At 37.0% G+C, this 20,977-nt stretch overlaps 2 protein-coding genes and 1 long non-coding RNA gene across 5 annotated transcripts; 1 reads left to right on the top strand and 2 right to left on the bottom strand.

The window, feature by feature from the left end:
* The first annotated feature begins 228 nt into the window (after positions 1-228).
* On the top strand, positions 229-4,743 carry LOC121259755 (26S proteasome regulatory subunit 7A-like). Its single transcript, XM_041161491.1, has 10 exons — positions 229-412; positions 1,370-1,451; positions 1,918-2,009; positions 2,094-2,171; positions 2,592-2,653; positions 2,976-3,120; positions 3,251-3,469; positions 3,569-3,750; positions 3,908-4,083; positions 4,335-4,743. The coding sequence occupies exons 1-10, from the start codon at positions 326-328 to the stop codon at positions 4,490-4,492; spliced, it is 1,281 nt and encodes a 426-aa protein (XP_041017425.1). The 5' UTR covers positions 229-325; the 3' UTR covers positions 4,493-4,743.
* On the bottom strand, positions 2,178-20,977 carry LOC121262224. The gene is made up of 3 exons (XR_005940060.1): positions 20,962-20,977; positions 20,041-20,049; positions 2,178-2,370 (listed from the first exon to the last, which is right to left on the bottom strand). It is a non-coding gene; the product is annotated as an uncharacterized LOC121262224 (long non-coding RNA).
* LOC121258392 (protein STRUBBELIG-RECEPTOR FAMILY 7-like) lies at positions 4,749-17,843 on the bottom strand. 3 transcript variants are annotated; one of them, XR_005939381.1, is made up of 17 exons: positions 17,562-17,842; positions 14,723-14,855; positions 14,548-14,619; positions 14,397-14,462; positions 14,234-14,305; positions 14,083-14,154; positions 13,480-13,551; positions 13,327-13,392; positions 13,155-13,217; positions 12,766-13,064; positions 8,946-9,229; positions 8,539-8,810; positions 6,978-7,110; positions 6,334-6,470; positions 6,062-6,218; positions 5,560-5,865; positions 4,749-5,228 (listed from the first exon to the last, which is right to left on the bottom strand). XR_005939381.1 is itself a non-coding variant. In XM_041159918.1 (17 exons), the coding sequence occupies exons 3-17, from the start codon at positions 14,836-14,838 to the stop codon at positions 5,722-5,724; spliced, it is 2,025 nt and encodes a 674-aa protein (XP_041015852.1). In that variant the 5' UTR covers positions 14,839-14,855; positions 17,305-17,396; positions 17,562-17,843; the 3' UTR covers positions 5,505-5,721. The 3 variants fall into 3 exon arrangements, 2 of the variants coding, with proteins under 2 accessions (XP_041015852.1, XP_041015839.1); XM_041159918.1 differs by lacking the exon at positions 4,749-5,228 and adding an exon at positions 17,305-17,396 and having other exon boundaries at positions 5,505-5,865; positions 17,562-17,843; XM_041159905.1 differs by lacking the exon at positions 4,749-5,228 and having other exon boundaries at positions 5,505-5,865.

The raw sequence follows: 20,977 nt of genomic DNA, 5'->3' as shown, positions 1-20,977 counted from the left end.
TTAAAATAATAATATTATTAAAAATAATATTTTATTCAACTTATTTAAAATCTTCTCATATAATCTCACTATCCCAACAAGTCTTTTAACATTTTCTACCAATTTATATATAACAAAACTCTTGATTAATCGATTGAGCCCATGAAAGACAAAAAATGTTATTAATAGAATAGAAAGCGGAAAGACCAAAACCGACCCGGATGCACCCTCCGGACCGCCCTTTATAAAGTAGCCATGGGTAGAGACCAGAAAACATATTTTGCTGTATCGTTTTAACTATTCTTCACTCGCAAGAAAAGCACAGAGATAGCATCGGCAGATCCGTATGGCGCCAGAGCCCGAAGACGATTTGAAGGACGAGAAGAACCCTCGTCCACTTGACGAGGATGATATTGCTCTTCTTAAAACTTATGTATGACTTATCTTTTCTATTTCTCCCTCAAACCCTAAGTTGTGTCGTTTTCTCACTTCCTCTGATTCATAGGCTCTCTGGTTTAACTTTGGATCTTGGTTTTATTTTAATTTAGGTAGTACAATTCTTAGTTTTGTCGCAGCTGAATCCAGCTGTTCTCAATATTGCTCCGTCACTTTTCTGTTGACATTATACTTAGGATCGTGATCGTCTATTTTGGTTTTTTGGAGTATTGGAAGCTTTCCTCGTTGCTTCTATTGTTGTTTGGTTCCGAATGTTATTCGGTAAAAAGAATCCAAAATTAGGCTACCTGTTAGCGATCCATGTTAAAGACCGGGTTTGATTCGTTTTCTTTATCTGTCTGATTGATATACGAGTACTTGATTTTACTGATAAAGAAAAAAAAGATATACGAGTTCTTGATTTGAATGTATGATTTCTCAGTAGAATACTTATTGTTTTGGATGGATTCACGCTGACAAAGAATGCTTTTCAGAACTGAAGTTTTTTTTTAACTCTACGATAGATTTTGCTCTCTGTCTCACTGTACGGTTTACCTGGTTTTAATCACTGGTAACACGTATTCGCTGGTAATAAACTTGCTATTTTTTCTTTCATCTCAAAAGTTGATAGTGAAGGAATTGGGCTGTTTGCGTTTAATATCCTCCTGGTTGGTTAAGTGCAATCTTACTGAGGATAATAGTTTGCAACCTTTTAATCCAAGACCAACATAACCCTGTCTTGAGAACATCTCATCTTAATTTCTTCAACTGTTGAGTCTATTCAGGGGCTTCCTTCCTTCCGTTTCCTTTTAAAATGTGCATACCTCATTTTAATTATGTATGGGTTGATTTTGTACGTAATCCCCCCCCCTCCCACCCACTCGCACTCCCTTTTTCATCCATTACGGTCCAGTATTTTAGACAATATTTTTACCAATCTTAATGCTCTGTGCAGGGTTTAGGTCCCTATTCTACAGGTATCAAGAAAGTAGAGAAGGAAATTAAGGAAATGGCTAAGAAGGTCAATGATCTATGTGGTATGCTTCTCCCCACCCCCCCCCCCCCCCCCCCCAGCGGCTCTCTCTCTCTGCTTTTGTGTAATTGACTTGTGAAGGGATTGGTATAATTTATACAGAGGTGATAATTTAAAATTTTGTGTAGCATAATCTTGCATGTGCACACTACAAAAAGTTATCCTATTTGATAAGTATATGTGAAAAAGATGTGGAATGTTAAAAACTGCCTCATGAGTTGCTTTAAGGTTTACTTACGTGCATCATAGTACCTTTTGATGATTCCTAGTATCAGCCTACTTGGTTGGTGATTTTAAAAATTGTTAGTTTAACATTAAACTCTTTTCAGTATGCATTCTTCTATATGTTGTATGTGTGTTACAACTTGATATATGTTCTTCCTTCTGTTCATTGTCTTTACTGCATGTGCTAGCTGTTGCAAAATATCTGAATACTTAAATTTGTAATGTTGATCTGCATTATTTTATAGGCATTAAGGAGTCTGACACTGGTCTAGCTGCACCAAGCCAGTGGGATCTAGTTTCCGATAAGCAAATGATGCAGGAGGAGCAGCCTCTGCAGGTGTGTCTTTCACTTCAGGTTCTTTTTAGCTGTGAGATTTTGTACGTATATAATCTGGAAGCATTGACATGGTTTGTCAATCAGGTGGCAAGGTGCACTAAGATCATCAATCCAAACACTGAAGATGCCAAGTACGTTATAAATGTTAAGCAAATTGCAAAGGTATACTTTTATTCTTAATTCTTCCTTTACTTGGCATGGTACATTGTAAATTATCCATTAGGTTTAAAATGTGAGGTTTTCCTTATAAAACCATAAGGAAATCCATAATTTCACGTTGTTCCTATCTTTGAAGTTTTTCTTTTCTAAGCTTGAATTTACCCTGAATTTGAATCAGGATGATCTCTCACTCTCTCTCTCTCTCTCTTTTTCCTTTGAAATATGTACAATATATTTTTTTGATTTAGAACGGTTGATTGTTTTTAATGATTCCTGGTCTTTCTGAAATTGCTTTCTGTCTCTTATATTTTATTCCTGGAAAACATGCCAGAACACAAGTTTTTATGGATTATCTCTAACATTTTACCCTGAGCATGCTTTTAACAATGTGACTTGATTTGATTTCCACTTTCTCAACTGCAGTTTGTTGTTGGGCTGGGTGACAAGGTTTCCCCGACTGACATAGAAGAAGGCATGCGTGTGGGGTAGGTTTATTATTTGTCAACTTCACAGAATTTGCTTCAAAATTTGTGTTATGCATGTTTTAATAATCTCTTTTCAGAATATCCATTTTTTCTCCTTATTTTGCATTCTCGCAACATTAGTATCATGGAGTTTGCCGCCAAGGAGAGATGGTTCATTACTCTTATTTTTTTCATATTTATATTGTAATTTGTACATAAGGACAGAAATATAGATTTAAGATGGATGTCTGTGGCGTTGACTTCCAAAATTTTGGCTTTCTTTTCCTATGAGATGGATAATGTTTGTCTTCTCCATGAATTGACTTTCATTCTGTCATTGCAGGGTTGATCGTAATAAATATCAGATCCAAATTCCTTTGCCTCCAAAAATTGACCCGAGTGTGACCATGATGACAGTGGAGGAAAAGCCCGATGTGACATATAATGATGTTGGTGGATGCAAGGAGCAGATTGAAAAGATGCGGGAAGTGCGTAGCCCATGTTATTTTTCAGTGATATATTTCTTTCTTGTCGAGAGAATCAATATTCATTACATGCAACATAATTAGTCACCTTAGATTGTTTGCATTTATGCATTACTAATGTTGGTTTCTTTAGGTTGTCGAACTGCCCATGCTTCATCCTGAGAAATTTGTGAAGCTTGGAATTGATCCTCCTAAGGGTGTCCTCTGCTATGGTCCTCCAGGTACAGGCAAAACACTTTTAGCTAGGGCAGTGGCTAATAGAACTGATGCTTGCTTCATTCGTGTTATTGGGAGTGAGCTTGTTCAGAAATATGTTGGTGAGGGAGCTCGGATGGTTCGAGAACTTTTCCAGGTTACCAATTGTGCAAGCTCAGTAGTTTCAAACTTCCCTTTGTTACTCATATTGTTTGAATCGTCAGTCATCTAACGAGTACTGCTATGTCTGCTGCAGATGGCACGTTCAAAAAAGGCTTGCATTGTATTTTTTGATGAAGTTGATGCCATAGGGGGTGCACGTTTTGATGATGGTGTTGGGGGAGACAATGAGGTTCAGCGCACAATGCTTGAAATTGTGAATCAGCTTGATGGGTTTGATGCACGGGGAAACATCAAAGTTCTAATGGCTACAAATAGGTTGGTTAAGTTGGTACCTATTGTTGCAGCACTTCTGGCTAGCAGTGAACTTTGTGTTCTCTTCTGGAATGGAACTAGTCCTCTCTTGGGATGCATTCACAAGCTTCTAACAGTAGCCTGGCTCATGTTTTGGATTTTGTTTCTCTCTTTTTTTCAGGCCTGACACACTAGATCCAGCACTTCTACGTCCTGGACGATTAGATCGTAAGGTTGAGTTTGGCCTTCCTGATCTGGAGAGTAGGACACAGATATTTAAGATCCATACAAGAACAATGAACTGCGAAAGAGATATCCGATTTGAACTGTTGGCTCGGCTTTGCCCAAATTCAACTGGTCAGAAATACTTTTCTTGTTATGGTTGAAATTCAATTGTCCGTATTATAAAATGATTTTCGTTTGTTATGGATTTTGCTTAATTTGACGGGATAGCTATACTTTTTACTTCCATTTGTTGGGTGAGGTTCAATTTCCACTTGTCACCTTCATGATTTTGTAATTTTTCAGGGCTCTGCCTGTTTGTTATTTTTCCAGTAGGCCAGGTATATGTTTGGACATTGGCATTCTGACATGTATATCTCTTTCAGGAGCTGACATAAGGAGCGTGTGCACAGAAGCTGGAATGTATGCCATCCGAGCACGAAGGAAGACTGTGACGGAGAAAGACTTCCTTGATGCAGTGAACAAAGTCATCAAGGGATACCAGAAGTTCAGTGCGACTCCCAAGTACATGGTCTACAACTGAGCCCAGCTGTTTTGCTTCCTTTCCCAAGAAAATGTTGAAAGCACTTTTACATCTTTTAAAGTTGGGATGGCATGAGCCACTTGAGTTCATTTGAGAGTTGCTGTTGACAACATCTTAATTATCATTTGAACTTGCATCTGCTCTGATTAATATTGCTGGATCACTTTGCCGCATAACTCATAGACCACTTGTACTGCTGTGAGTTTCGCTTTGTCAAAGTTGTGAGAAGTGTTTGAAGCCATGTTTTATTATCATATGCTGTGAATGTTCATTCCTTGGTTGTGGAATAGCTGCAACCCACAACTACGAGAAATATGTAAGCCTTTTCTAGCCCTTTGATCTGTGATCTGACCATTTTAAATTCGTCCGCACCATTTTCTATGGGGCATAGGCAAAAATTGAAACCCCTGCATGGTAAATATCAAAATCGAATCCCACGAAGCAACAGAAAAGTCGAGAGTAAAAAAATCGAACGTGAAACCGACATGGAGGATGAAATAGAAAAAGTTGAAACCTGCGGCCAAAAACCAACAATGTGGCAAATCTTGTTGACTATGCTTAATTTAAGTGCAGTAGGGTTGCATGAGTAATCTTGATGGAGATACCCTCGATTTGTCGCCTTGAGAAAGTCGTAAATAAACTCAATTCCTATGAACATGACTTGCATGGAGATACACTTTTGTATGGTCCATATCACTTTTGGATAGCAACATGGACAGCTACAAGTTCAGCTCAACTGTCACAACTGTGCGTTAGATTGATGAACGAAAAAGCTAGCCATTCAGATGGTACTTTAATGTTTTCAGCCATAAGTTAGCACCACTTAGCTCATGTTGTAGAGTCTGGTAAAAAGTAGGGTCCAGGCCTGGCTTCCAAATCTATCAGTCCCCTTCGGACATGCCATATTTATGCTGGACTCACTCAGAGTCAGGATTGCAGGTCTTTCCATTTGCACTTTTAGCATCAAAGTTAGTTTCAGCACCTGGTTCGAATTTTTAGAACTTTTCAGAAATGATAAAAAATGCTTAACCATATAATGTCAACAAACGTATTGCACAAGCTTCTACTTCTGGTAACAAATGGTGCAGCAGGCTAAATAACTGGTATGTACAAGCTCCATTCAGGGAGTAAAAAGAAAAAATGAAAGAAAAAGAAGAAAAACCAAAAAACTTTGCCGTTTCTGCTCTGTTTTATCAAAGAAGAATTTTGCAGATGTTGGAGGCATGGATTCACTCGTGCGTGTCTGAGTTGACGGCTCTTTGGGATGCTCCTAGGTCATTTGCAATTGTTCTCTTACTCATGTTCGTTCGTTGCACTAAACGAACAAGCGCTTGAACCACTTCTGACATAGGTGGTCGAAACTCAGGCTCCAGCTGCCCCATAAAACGAAAAAATGACAGATTAAAAATTGAACATCAGTGCAGATTCGTAATTATTCTTATATCATTTCCATTTGCTAGCCATACAATATAATCCTCCAGAATATGCTGGCAAAGTAAGACATTTTTGCATAATTCCCGCTACCAATGAGCTTGGAACATGCACTCCAAATTCTAATTTATTTATTACCTGGATGCAAAGTGCAATGACATCAGCAAACCGTGAGAGAGATTTAACTGGGTAGAGCCCTTTAAGGGCGGGATCAACCATTTTTCCAAGAGCATCAATATCATGGAGCTGAGGTGTTGCCCATCGAACCAAGGACTGCTCAGATCTTGGCCTTGTGCTGTCAAAAAATGTTCATATAAAAACCAGAAAGATCACAATTATACTTCTAAAACCTCGAGAAACAGATACTTTAACTTTGACGAGATCATCACTACGGTATCTTTATGCTTTACCTATCAAATGGTTTGCGCCCGCTAAGAAGCTCCAACATCACCACTCCGAAACTGTAAACATCACTCTTAAGAGTATACTGACCAGACATGGCAACCTCAGTTGCACTATATCCAGATCCTGCATTCCGGCTCAAAATCTGCATGTGAAACAAATACATTTGATCACTTGCCTGCACAATTGGCTATAAATTCAAATATGAATCAAGTGAACATGGAATATGCACGCTTCAAAATGTTCCAATACTGAACAGTTGGTTAATTATCTTAATTTGTTACACTCATATCATGAAGTTTCTTTTACAGTAATATAGTTGGAAAGACCAAAAACTGGTAAGCATCAATATATGAACAGGGCAGTCAATGCTTCTAGCTATTAGATATCTAGAATTAACCTATCAAACATATAGGATGCCATCAACACAAAGAAAAATCTAATGCAGAGGGCTTATACAGTTGGTGAGTAAAAACAATTAAGTGAAGAAACAGAGGCAGACATAGCAGACTATATCATAACCCATCTCATCTTCAAAAATCATTTGCGCTAGGAGAAGTCAGATCATGAGAAGTTCCTATAGAGTTGTCTAATGCTACTGGAACATAAAATTATTCACATCAACAATTTGTAAACTAGGCTCAGAACTTACCTGATCTGCATTTGGGACAAGGCTTCCTAGGCCAGAGTCTGACAGGTGAGGATTCAGTTCTGCATCCAGCAAAATGTTGGCTGACTTGATATTCTTGTGAACTACAGATGGAGAGCAAACTTCATGTAGGTACCTGAATGAACAGTTCATTCATGAGTATCAGGCAACTCATTAACAAGTGTCACAGAAAAAAAAAATATACTATGTTCTGTAAAAAGCTCGGTTGCCCCAGTTTCTCTTTTCAGCATGGCCAAGTGTAACGAATTAGATATTAAATCTCACATAGCATAGTCTGGCTATATCTTTGTACAGTGAAAACCAGATGTGCCATTGCCACAGCGCAACTAACAAAAAATGCTAAAAGCAGAAGGATATGACTCTCCTTCCAAATACGATACAAATATGAGTCACCCAAAAAGTGCCTAAGAGCACTAGCATTGGACTCATCAAATGAGTCCAATCTTTAAAATTTGATGATTTTAGTTTTAAAATCCTGGCATTGGATTCACCATATGCTCAAATGTCAAGCTTTTAGCTACAGTACATTTCCCTTCATCTTCAAATTTGAAGACTCACTATTCACACTCTATAACCATTATTTTATTTACTTAAATTATTGTTTTCCAATTTTGAGCCACAATATATTTAAGTTGGGAAATAACAATTTAAGTATCAAAATAAATTATTAATTAACATATAATTAGTGTAATTGTAAAATATGAAAAAAAATAAATTAAAGATATTATTATTAACAAAATACTATTATATTATTATTTTGATGAATCCAATAACTAATCCAATATGGGGTTATGGATAGAGATGTTTTGGATTTATGAAAAATATGTACTTTTCATCAAATTTTGAAGATAAAAATGATGAATCCAATGCTCAAGAATTGTTGGCAATTTGCTAAACTTCATAATAGCAACAATTAATGCTCTAACTTGGATCACCCACCAAAAAAAATAATAATGAAACTGTGAGTCCCATAAGCACCAACAAAAGCTAAAAAATATTTTTATTTTAAAAGCAGTCATACATACGTGACTTAATACCCCATAGTTTAAACTAAAAGTTATTTTCATCCACACAAATAATGTACATAAGCTAAAGGTTATTTTCTTTTTACCAAATAATGCTCTAACTTGGATCACCCACCAAAAAAAATAATAAATGGTTTTTCAGGTAATGAAACTGTGAGTTCCATAAGCATCAAATAAACAAAAAAAAGTTATTGTGCCAATTTTTCTATTTTCAAGAGTTGAAAAAATAAACTTGATGAAAAGTGCAATTTGAAATGCATGTCAATGTCGGTAGATGTAACATTACACACAATAAATATCCATACTCTTTTCTTTTCCATCTATGATACAGCTATTAAGTTATCATTCATTCAAATTGGATAAAAAAAAAAAAAAAAGTGAGAGAGAGTAAAGAAAAGAGGTTGGGATGAAAAGGGGCATATATGATAGTGAGATCAAGGAACAAGTGAATTAATTGAAATCTTTTTTTTTTCTTTGAAATCATGATTTCTTTTGGCCATTTAACCACAATAACTTACTCCAATGCACGTGCAATCCCCAAAGCAATCTTGACGCGGGAGTTCCACGTCAACGGTTTGCTGTAATCATCATATAGATGAAGGAAGTCATGAAGTGAGCCACTTTTATGGAACTCATAAACTAGCAGATGGTGCCCATGCTCTGAACAATAACCAACTAGCTCTGCTATATTTTGATGATGCAGCTGGGAGATGTTTGAAACCATCTCTGTGAATTCTTCTGACAATTCAGCAGGAAGGGCAGATGAATCTATTTTCTTCACAGCAAGAATCTTTAACATTTTCAAAAAAAGAGAGATCAGTACCATCGTAATAGAGTACCTACAACTTCTCAGCTTGAAACATAAATAAGGATGCAACAATGAACCATTGACATGGCAAACGAAATTAGCATGTGAGAACTATACCTTCCCGTCATCAAATCGACCTTGATAAACACGTCCAAAAGACCCCTCACCCAGAAGGTTTTCTACACTGAAGCTGTCAGTAGCCATCTGCAGGTCTGCTACTGAATATGACGTTGCATTTATAGGAGCTATGTTAGCTTTCTTGGCAACAATAGGCTTCTGGGGAAAACAATCTTCATCAAATGATTTGTGACGATCGATGGGTGGGGGTCTAAGATTTATTGAGGCATTAGTATCAAAAGAATGTGTCTTGATTACGGAAGAAGTTTGTACCGCCTTCATTTCTGTAATAAAATGTTGAAGACAATTTATTGATAAGAATAAAATGTTAAAGTCAGTTAATTTCTTGTTCTGACTTTGAATGCTCATTAATTGTCTCTTAACAATAAAATGTTAATATTAAAGACAATTAAGGAGCATTCAAAGTCAGAACAAGAAGAGACCAAAGACATCGAAGCAGAATGGCTTGGATGTGAAAAGCATAGGCAATGGCACTAACCATGATATAAGCAAGATTAGTAAAGAGTATTTACCTAGTAGGCAATGAGTTTTAAATTTTGGATGCCTAAATAGGTTTAACCAAGAAACAGGTAAATCAACACATCATAGTTATTCCCCTGACTAATGGATATTGTTTGACTTCTTCAGCTACAAATTCTTTGTTCACTGATAAAAGTTTTATGGTAATATAGTCAATGGAGAATTCAAAGAACTGCATGTACAGACAACAAAATGGATCAGACCATGAAGTTAAGCACACATAGTTCCTTGAACTCTGTAGTCGAGCAATTACTTGGCATCATCTTCCAATCTCGGGTCTGTATATTTAAATTCTAAATTTCGATTTGGTGTCAAATAGTTTGCAACAGAAATAATAAACTTTAATAACTTTCCCTTTTTGTTTTCAAAGGTGATCAAGAATTTCAATGAAAAGCTCAAAAGGCATAGCTGGACATATACAAGATAAACACCTAGTTGGATAGACTCCAATAATATATCAAATAGTGGAAATAACTTGAGTAGTCATAAGAAAGAAGGTACAGAAGTTAGCAGTAAATAACACTGCCCCATCCATTTTTTGTCTGTCCATCTTCTTAAACCTGACTTTTAAGAGGACACATACTCATATAAAAGCCATAACTTTCAGAAGCTTACTCTATAATACTTCAAACCATCTCTATTGTTCATTTATATGCCAAAATAAGTAAAATATGAATAAATGAAAGTCTTTTTCAAAGTGCACATCTATATGCAACATCCCATAAAAGAAATAAGAAAAGGTGAAATGGGATGGAGGGGGTAACTGTGGCGCCCCCAATCCCCCTTATAAAAATACACAGGGATCGAGACGCCAGGATGGTGACAACACGGTCACACATCCCAACGAAGTGCCAGTGTGTGTACATGCAACAGTGTTCAAATAAAATAACGCAGCGGATAGTCAACTAAGTACCAGAATTTAATTACAATCAAACATCAGTAAAGATTTAAATAGCAGTTATACAGTCATCCATAAAATAAGTTACAATAGTTTTAAATGTACAAACGAGTGATCCCAGATCACTCCTCAGGCGGAGCCGTCTCCTCAGGCTCGCCTCCTCCTCCTCATCAGCATCAAAATCTGCGACACCACAAAATGGTCTCGCAGGTAAGTATAACCCAAACAACAACGTAATACAAAATGCATTAAATGCAACTAACATGCATGCACATGAAAACATGCATTTTTCCACAAAACATCATTTTCCCCGAAAATGATGAATTTTCCAACACACACCAAAATCCCATTTTGGTCCAAATTATCCGTAAATCATTTTCCCAGAAAATGATTTACCCAAAAATCAACTCGCACTATTTTCCCAGAAAATAGTGCATTAATCCCAAATGCACCATGCATTATTTTCATATGCACCATGGTCTCCCCTATGGACCATCCGCACGTCCTGGCTTCGCAGCGGTGCTCAGTTCCGCGCCCAGCGCGTACGTGGCCAAGCACTCACACTACGCAACGAGCGATGCCCAGTTCCGCGCCCAGCGCGTACGTGGCCAGACATCCTCTAGTCCCCGCCAGCAGAAGGACCACGGAGTCGGCACGAGACCATCTCGTCCGATCCCATTGTCGCCCGGCGACAACCCAGGGGACGTTACTCAGTATATTCCGCTCCCGAGTAACCAGAGGAGCTCCACCGAGTTAATGCCCCATCTCGGCTTGGGGTCGTGATACACACGCACCAAAAATATCATCACATAAAATCATAGCTTTTCAAATCACATGAACATGAATGCAATACACGAAAACCCAGTTTTCTTTTACAAACATGATCATGCATGAAATAATGAAATGCACATGTACCAACACAATATCCAAACCAACAAATCCAACCAACCCATCAACAACAAATATCCAATCAACCAAATCAACCAAACAACTCCAATCACAAATCCATCCGACCCCCGAACTCCTCGGACTCAGTCCGGCATGCCAAAAACACAGTGAAATGGGTTAGTGCAAAAATACATTTAAATTACGAAAGTTCTTTGGAGAAATACTTACAGTGCAATATAATAATTTTCCGAGGATCGCGAAGTTGAAAAAGGCGACGTTGAGCAACACCACAGTGTAAAATACACTGTGGCCGTGGGTCACAAATACCAACTTTTCAACGAGGACAAACGAAGACCCAAGATTGGTAGGGTAGGGCCTAGGGAGGTCGGTGAAGCTAGTGGTGGTGGTGGTTTGCCGTGGGTGGCAGCGCAAGGGCGGTTTTAGGCCCGAAAAGTGCAAATCGGAGATGGACTTGGTGGGGCTTCACCGGTGACGGATCGGAGCTGGGGTTGGGTCCAATGGGTTGCCAAGAGGCCGGGATGAAGTGGTAGGAAGATGGTGGCCGGAGGTGGCGCGACGGCGGCGCAGTGGTGCATGGAACGCCGCGGCTTCAATGGGTTCGTGGTGGTTAACGGCGACGATGGAGGAGCTGAAAATGGAGGGAGGTGATCGCCGGCGGCAGGGGGAGCGGTGGAGCCGGGCGGTGTCGACCACCGCCGGCGCACGGCGGCGGGCTGGGGAGGAAGCCACGCACGGCGAGAGAGAGAGAGAGAGAACTCGCGCACCCCGGGGAGGAAACCGGGAGAAGAAAAAGAAAAAGAAAAAGAAAAAAAGAAAAGAAGAAAAGAAAAAGAAAAGGAAAAGAAAAATAGAGGGAAAAGAAATGAGGTCCAATCCTCATAACTTGGGTGACGAAAATGATCCAACGGAAACGATTTTAAAACCACAAGTTAAATGAAATAATTTAAACGTAATGGTAAAGTCAAATTGAAATAATTAAATCCCACGGTAATTAATTAAATATGAAAAACAATTTAAATGCACAACAATAAATAAATATTAAGAAAGCACATAAAAATTAATTTCCACCAATTAAAATCATAGAAATAAACTCACTAAAAATCCAACCAATTTAAAATAAGAGAAATTATTTTAATTACATAAAAATAATTCCTTCAGTAAAAATACACTAAAATACGGGGTGTTACAGTAACAGTATTCATCTCTCTATTTCCAATCAGGATAGTCAACAATTGTGTACACCATAAAGCAACCTAAAGAAACAGCATTAACAGCAAGCTGAATCAAATGATAGGACTGAATTTCTAATGATGCTTAACTCATCAGAAATCAGTAAGCATCATGAGAATTTTAGCTCAGCATTTCTACTGATGCTTAACTATTCTTTGTTAATACCATATCTATATATATATATATATATATATAAATGAATACCTAACAATGCTTACCAGAAATGTAAGATGCATATGTTACCTTGGACTTCAATTGAAGCAAGAGGAGCAAAGGGCTGATTATCAAGCTTCTCAATATCTGACAATGGCCTCCTGGATCTTCTCTTCATTAAAAAGAATGCAACTATTGCCCCAACAATAAAGATGGATATGACTATTCCTGCTATGCCACCACCTCCTATTCCTGGTTTGTTGCCACCTCCCGAACCATCTGATGGGCTTTCATTGCCACCAGATTTGTGATTTGGTCTTTTTCTGGCTGGAGGTGTACCAGGTGGAGGCGGGGGTGCAGGCTCTGAGCTCCATGAATTTCCATTTTTCCTGTCATGAAGATTGTTCAGATTCAAATTGTAGGTTATTTGTTCTCAAATGAAGAATGTAATACAATTGATGATACTGTGCGATACTTACTGCAGATTAATGTTTTGCAATTGTTCAGGAATCCAGCCAGTGAAATGGTTATTTTCAATATTCCTACGAAGCAAAAACACAATTACTTGAACAGGATGAAATAAAGGTTGCTCCAAGGAAAGAGAAATATGTGAGTGTCCTGCTAAACTAAACTTAAACACTAATTACTCACAGATTCTCCAGGGGAAGATTGGCAAGGACATCAATATTGCCTGTAAACAGGTTGTTTTGCAAATACCTGTGTAAAAGTAGATAAATTAACCAAAAGAGGATCAGGCTCTTTACCAAGTACCCATAGAAGAGTAGATAATCGTTCAAAACTTACATTGAGGTCATACTTGAGAGGGAGCTGAAACTCTGTGGGAGGTTTCCCGGCAGAGAATTGAATGAAAGATCCCTGAAGAAGGGAATAGACATTGTCACTGGCTCTTTCAAGCAAAACCAACTTGAAATATCACAATACCTCACCACACACACTGAGGTGACTGGAACTCATAAAACTTCAGAAAATATTAAGATAAAGATTATACATGAAAAAAGAATCAATTACTCAAGAATGTGATCAAAATTCACTGAATGCATACTAAAAATATGGTGCCACTTGCAATGTGAGAGAGAGAGAGACAGACAGAGAAAGGAAGTGAGTTTGCTTGCAGCTTGTCAGTTCAGTCAGAGTAGAAAAAATCCAGATTGCTTTGTTAACTTATTTCATTTTTTTTTTTTTTTTGTAAGTAAATAAGTAGCTTTATTGAATAGAATGAAACTAGGCAATGCCCAAGTACACAGGAAGTATACAAAGTGAGACACCTAATTACATTCTAGTGAACTGAAAAGAAAATAGAAACTCATGGACATTCCCACCCTTCAATACAATAGCAGAAAACCAATAAGTAAATAAGTAGCTTTGGAGGGAGAGAGGAGATCTCACAATGTAGAGAGAGAAGAAAGTTGTCCAAAGGCGTCAAACAGTTGTTCCTGTAGTTGATTGTGACTGATGTTTCTACACCCCCAAAAATGCATGTTTAGTTTGAAGGTTGGGAAAAGTTGCCTCAAAAAATGAACAAGAAAAAATTACCCACAGGTATTTAAGAGAAGCCATCTGAGAAATGGAATAAGGGACGCCTTTATTAAATGTATTATAAGCAAGATTCCTGCATGCAAGAGAACAGCTTCCTAAATCACCATAATCGGACCGGAGAGGGTAAACAAGAGGACAATAAACAAGTGGCATATGAAGCATACAGTTGTGACACATTTGGAGGAAGTGAATAAGGTATCTCGCCTGCAAGATTATTATTGCTCATGTCTCTGCCAAATTTTCAAATCACCAAATCAAAACAATTAAGTTTAGAAAAGAATGAGCCAATATGACATATGAGACTTTTGATCTTACAGGTTGGTTAACATGGTCAAACTTGAGAGATGGTACCCCATCGATCCAGAAAGTCCAAGCCCAGACAATTTACTGACATAAAATTAGAAAAAGAGCGCGTATGAAAAGATCATCACTCATATTGATGCCTAAGGACAAACTCTATCAAGTGATGAAAGGGGCAATAGAGAATCACATTTCTGTCACTCGTGAGCCTGTGCAAGTAACGCCTTTCCAAGACTGCCCACATGGGTCATCACCAGTTGAACTCCATTGGGTTAGCTGAGGAGGAGAATTTAAACTGCTATACATGTCCCTCAGAGCAGCAGCTGTTGATCAAACATGCCACAAGTTGAATAAGAATATAATATAACCTCAAGTCTGAATCAAATTTCCAGACTAGTCAAAAATTGCCATGGCATAGGTGTATACCATGTGCAAGAATAGCTAAATCTACTAAACAATTAATATTATACATAACTAAGCATACTTGAGTATCCATATAAAAAAAAAGCTAGCGTACTTGAGTCATTTGATGATAATTAAATTCTATTAAAAAAAAGTATGAATGTTAGCCCATTGATTTCTGAAACTTGGTTGAGCTTCTTGATCTTCTCTTCCCTCAGTCCCCTTTGTTCTTTTTTTTTTTTTGATAAGTCCCTCACTCTCCTTTGTTTCCATGTTAGTGATGTAAAATCTCATGACGTTTGAGTAATTACTTATAGGCTCTTCAGCTTTCTTGAAAATTCAATAATTTTTATGAATCCACTGCTTATGAAACTAAAAAAGCATGGGTTGTGAAAACCAAAAAGCATGAGTTAAAATGCTCTTCCATGAAAATTACTAATGTAATCAGCTCTATTATTTTTCATTTAATAACTTTTGATGTAATTACATATACTATTTACTTTTCATTTAATGAAATCTACACTGAGGGTGAATGATGTGACTAAACAGAAGTAAAACTCCCTTAAGAAGAATCTAATGGTATTTTCTTTTATTGAACATTGAACTGGAGTGTCTCTTATTGGAATGGAAAGAAAACCATAAGGTCTTTATAGGCAAATAAAATAAAATTAGCAAATCATAATATTTATGAGGGGAATGTGATGGCGTGGCTCAACGGGAGCAAAGCTCTCATTTCAACAGTTATACATGCTATAGTAGCACAATATCATCTCAAGGTTAAAATGATGTAGGCTGCATACTTGTGACGCATAGATAATGCATGATAGCCTATCCCATCAGTAGATATAGCTTCATTCTTTATACAGTAAAGTTTGTCATCCTATCTATAACATTGCATACCCCCCAATACAAAGTTCAATGAGTCAATGTGACTTATCAAAAAAAATAAAAATGTATGAGTCAATGTCATCTGTCACCATCTCCTCAGATATTTTCTAGAGAGACATATTCCCAGAAAATGGTTGACCAGCCTTTTCTCAGATCAGCTTTCTAGGGTATGGGTGCAACAGATTTCCCTTGCTTACCAATAATCATCAGCCTTTGCAATAAGGGTGAGACAGATCTATGAATATGATTAATTACCCCACCAAATGTAAGTGAAACTACACTGCCTTGTCTCAGAAGTCATGACAGATATAAACCATGCAAGTGCTTTTATTGAGCCTCTAGGTGCTATATATCTTCTTACAGAACCAGAAAGCCAGTGGAAGCAAAAGAGTATATATTCACAATAAATGACAGAAAATAACTTAAGCATTTGTTAATAAGAAAGTAGTTAGCTGCCATGGATGCCATTGAAATGAAAGTGGGTGGAACTATGGACTGGTACAATACAAGCATACCCACTGACTGGAATAATCAGAAAATTGAAGCCTTCTCACTTTCTAGGGCAATGTTCTTGCATAGGATGTAGCTTTGTATTTGGGATAGAAACTCTTTTAGAAATTTCATTTGTTACTCAATCCGAGTAACTTATGATAGCGATTGTTCTGCTTGGCTAGAATTTTTAAAATTTGCATGAACACGAGCCTTTCCATTTTTCTCTCCTTCTATAAGTGAGCTTTTACTCATTCAAGGAAAATAGAGAATATGTTTTGGGGATAATAAAGTCAAAAAGCAACTCCAACAAACCCGTAAAGCATAGAAGGATCAATCAACATAACAACTGTTGTTTGACTTCAAAAGGATTAACCAACATATTATCTATCGGTTAGCAGTTTAGGATCATCAAGTTATCAGCAAGAGTATCCCCTGAATGTTTAACATTTCCAACTCTGAAAGGCAAAGGAAAAAGCTTGGCAATCTTCAATTCAATTTTTATGGAAATCATTTGAAGCGTCATTCACAGATGTGTGCTTTGTGTTAGCAATTTCATAAGACAAAGTATCCCAATTGAATGAAATAGCTCGTTCTAACCCCTGGCTATTGTGCCCAATACCAATGCGCAGTAGTCATATTTCATGAAGATATATAGCTATAGCCAAATCTCCACCTCTCTGTCAAAGACCCACCAAATGGCCCCCAAAAGACAAAAATTCCAATCCCAAGTCCTCTATTCCATGAGTAAAGTGGTTGCAGTTCTGGAAAATACCCACACCATTCCGATGGGCATGATGTAGCTACATATATTAAATTAATCAATACAAAAATCGAGAATGCCAAGGCTAGCAATTGCATTGTAACAAACCATACTTCGTTGAAATTTTATGACATTTAGCAAAAGAATTCCTTCCCAACTACTATGTGTAACAGATAAAGAGTTGTCACCACAAGCATAGCCTACCAATCATATCAATACCCAGAACTTACAGCAACTACAAGAAAGCAACTTTCCTCATCAGATAACTCCTCTCCAAATTCTTAACGCTACTATCTGCTCCCAAAATCAGTACAGACCGTTTCTAACATGCAAATATGAAAGGAAAGGTTGAACTACAAGAAATCAGTTTAATATTAACTATCATGCCAGGAATAGTAGAAGCCAAATAGAAGCCAGGAGAAGCACGAATAAAATGGAGGTTTGATTTAAGATTAGCCATGGAGTGGAGATGGGTTGAAGCAATGACCTTCTGATGGGTCTGTGGCAGCATCAACGGAACTGGGCCTCGGTCCCAAAATGCAGAGGCTGAAGACCACTGCCGCCACTCTCCAATTCTCCAACATCTCTCTCTCTCTCTCTCTCTCTCTCTCTCTCTCTGAGCCCAGAATTATCCCACCTAAATGCTCTCTCTTTCTTTTCCTTTTACCTTTACTTAAGACAGATTGTACATTGTAATCCTACATTTGCAGCCAGTGCCCGAGAAAAGCTGGCAGGCACAAATTTCCAGAAGAATCCAAAGCCACATAAAACATTTTATGTTTATCACTGTTTATATTTTTTCATATTTTTTATTCTATTCCCAATTGGATAATTGTCCCCTAGTATTTTTTTTCCCCTGGCTCGGATGTTGGTTTATCTCCCATATACTACAAGATCAAATCATTTTCATTATCTTTGTAACGAAGGAATCAAATAAGATAAAACATAGGAATTGCCCAAAAAACGAAATTATTTATCGGAATGGTTAGCTTTCATAGTTTTTCAAAGTTCATTTATTTTGTTGATAAATGAATGGCTACGGCAAGCTACCGGTAGCTTTCATGACGTATACAGAGATTACTTCGAAGCCATAAACCTATATATATCTTTTCTTTCTTCAGGGGAGAGTGATGTTGAAGAAATTAAAATTACCGATTTTTTTTCACCGTGAAGAAGACATGACAGCGAATGTAAGCGAACATGATTTAGATCTTTTAACTACTGCCACTCTGCCCACATGATATTCTTTACTTGCATACCAAATCCGATAGTTTTGGTAATAAAATCTTCCCTTTTCTTGTCTTTATTTCCAAATGATTACAATGGTAGATGAAATCAAAACATCATTGAATAAAAAAACAAACAAGAAAAAATAAACAGGCTGATCGATAAGTGTTTCTATGGGTGGGACATATGTTATTAATGAGAAATATACCAAAAAGCCAAAATCTGGTTAAAAGAAGAGTGATGCTATTTAAAGATACGAACATTGAAAGGGGAAAAGAAGGATTTTTGTTGACAAATATGGAGGAGTGGTTGCGGAGAGAGGACCCACAGCTGGGCGGCCATTACCCGTTAATTAGCCGTGTCCGTAGTCGGTGGCCTGTTCCTTGACTCAGCTTTCTCTCTCTGTCCAAACCAAACAAGTTTGATACCTATTTTGCGTCGTCACGGACATGGCTTATGTCTTGCGTCCTCTACTGTACTGAACGGATAGATTCTAAATCAAATAAAAAAGGGTGTCATGATCATGCACAACTTCGGTAAGGGGCTCCCCCTCCACTGGTGGGTGTGGGAAGGAAATCAAGCTCCTTGCCCATTGCTTTTTTTCTTTTTTTTTTTTTTTTTTTTTAACGTGTGTTTTTCTTTGTTTCAGATTTCCTATTTTTTGTTTTATAATCTACTTTTTTTTTTTAATTACGTATTTATTTTTGGGGTCTTTAATTTTTTACATTTTAAAAATTATTTACATTTTTTTCTGTACTTTTATGAGATGACTGACATGGAATTAATACGTGTACATGTTTGTGTTACATGACAAATCTGTTAAAAAATTATAACGTCATAGATTGACTGAAATATCTAATTCCAAACTTCATTAAACCCAACAAGCTGTAAATCTCGAAAATAAAAAAAAAAAAAAAAAAAATTATAGATTTTTAAATTTGTTTTTTAGAAATGAAAAGTACTCAGACTGAGTTAGGGAAAATTATTGATAACGCGATTTACTTTTGAAACAATCATTTCTTATTGCTTAAGAATTATGTCAAATTAGAAGCCTTGTATTAGAAATTTTAAAAGAATCTTAATTAATTCGTCAATGTAGGACGTTACATCACATGAACCAATTATACATAAAATGTTGAAGAAAATTGTGTGAATACAATAATCTAAAAAATAAAATGCGACCTTGAGGTGTCATGTAGAACATGATCTTTAAGAGGATAATTGTCTCCACTCGAAAGAGTTTGTTGTGAGGTTACAAGCAATTCACCTCCATGTTTTTAACTTGTGAAAGATCACAATTCTAAACTTGTGACTTTTTAACTGGCAGTTATTGGTTTAAAGTTCATGATGCATGTTTCATTTTAAGACCAAGGTGTATACTTAGCCTAATGGTCAAGCATATCCCTTAGGAAGGGAGGATACTGGTTCAAATATCCAGAAGTGCCTTTTCAATTTTTGAAGTATGCACCATATCAAAATGCCTATTCGGCCCACGTGCAAAGCTTGGCCACCCAAGCATTCTGTCTAAGTCCAACACTTTACTTATTCCACAAAATAAATAAAAGTGCACTTGTAAAGTTTAGAACTCCTAAACTTTCATTTGAAACAACACATCATTACCACTGAACTAATGAAAAAGTCTTTTTGCAGATGATTTCGCGCACCAATATTAAATGTAAGGCATTCGTTTAATAAAACAATACGAATTGAAAACAAAAATGATTTTCGTGAGACAGAACCTTATTCTTCTCTCAAAAAAATTTTTATTTTATTTTTTTTGTAATAAAAGAAATCTATGTAAGTGTTAGCATGCGGTTTGATGCGCTAAACCGCTTGTACCTAACAAGTCCCCTGAACCAATATATCTCTTTGTGATAGTGGTTCACGAAAATAAATAATAACTCACATTCAATAAATTCACATATTTAATATCACAATCTATTATAAATCTTACCGAAGATATCACCCACCACATGTCCACAAAGCCAAAAGATATGCTAATAATTCTTAGAAGTATTTCTGATCTTTCTCGATAGTCATTCTTATATATATTGGGTTTGCATTGATACAAAGTCCATGCAACTGTTCTTGATTTTTTCATGCGAGTTGGTTTTAGCGTGCAACCATTAAGGGTTATGACGTAGAACAAATAGCCTTTAATTGCATGGAGAAAAATGGAGTGAAACTTGTTAGAAAATGAGGAAAGAGAGAAGCCCAAGTCCAAGGGACCGATGTTCACCCAAAATTTATTGTTCATGAATTGAACAAAAGTCATGAGCTTGTCTCTGAAGCCTGAATACAATTGATGATCAGCATGCAATGTATAGGTTAAAGACATTCGATCGACGATATTGATAATCTTCAGTTTTTATAATCTTTAATTATTGGGTTGTTCGAGTTAATTAGTTTGCGTACTGTGACACCAGGAAAAGTAGTTTATAGGCCAACTTGTGCATGTATTGTTAAATTGCGGATCATATCACATGCTTTCAACCCAGTTGGCCCGGCCTGATAAGACTTTGAAATCGTCGACGCTTCTATTTATCTGCCTTTCTTTCAGCATCAGGATAGAGCCTCCAGCTTCGATGAGACCAAGAAACTGTTCAGATCGGAACAGATCAAGTGTAAACATATATTAATTTCTCAAAAATGGCAATCACCTTCTTCTTCTTGTTT

The sequence above is a fragment of the Juglans microcarpa x Juglans regia genome, chromosome 1D, assembly GCF_004785595.1.
Source record: "Juglans microcarpa x Juglans regia isolate MS1-56 chromosome 1D, Jm3101_v1.0, whole genome shotgun sequence".
Classification (NCBI taxonomy): domain Eukaryota; kingdom Viridiplantae; phylum Streptophyta; class Magnoliopsida; order Fagales; family Juglandaceae; genus Juglans; species Juglans microcarpa x Juglans regia.
This window is presented reverse-complemented; position numbering and strand designations above follow the sequence as displayed.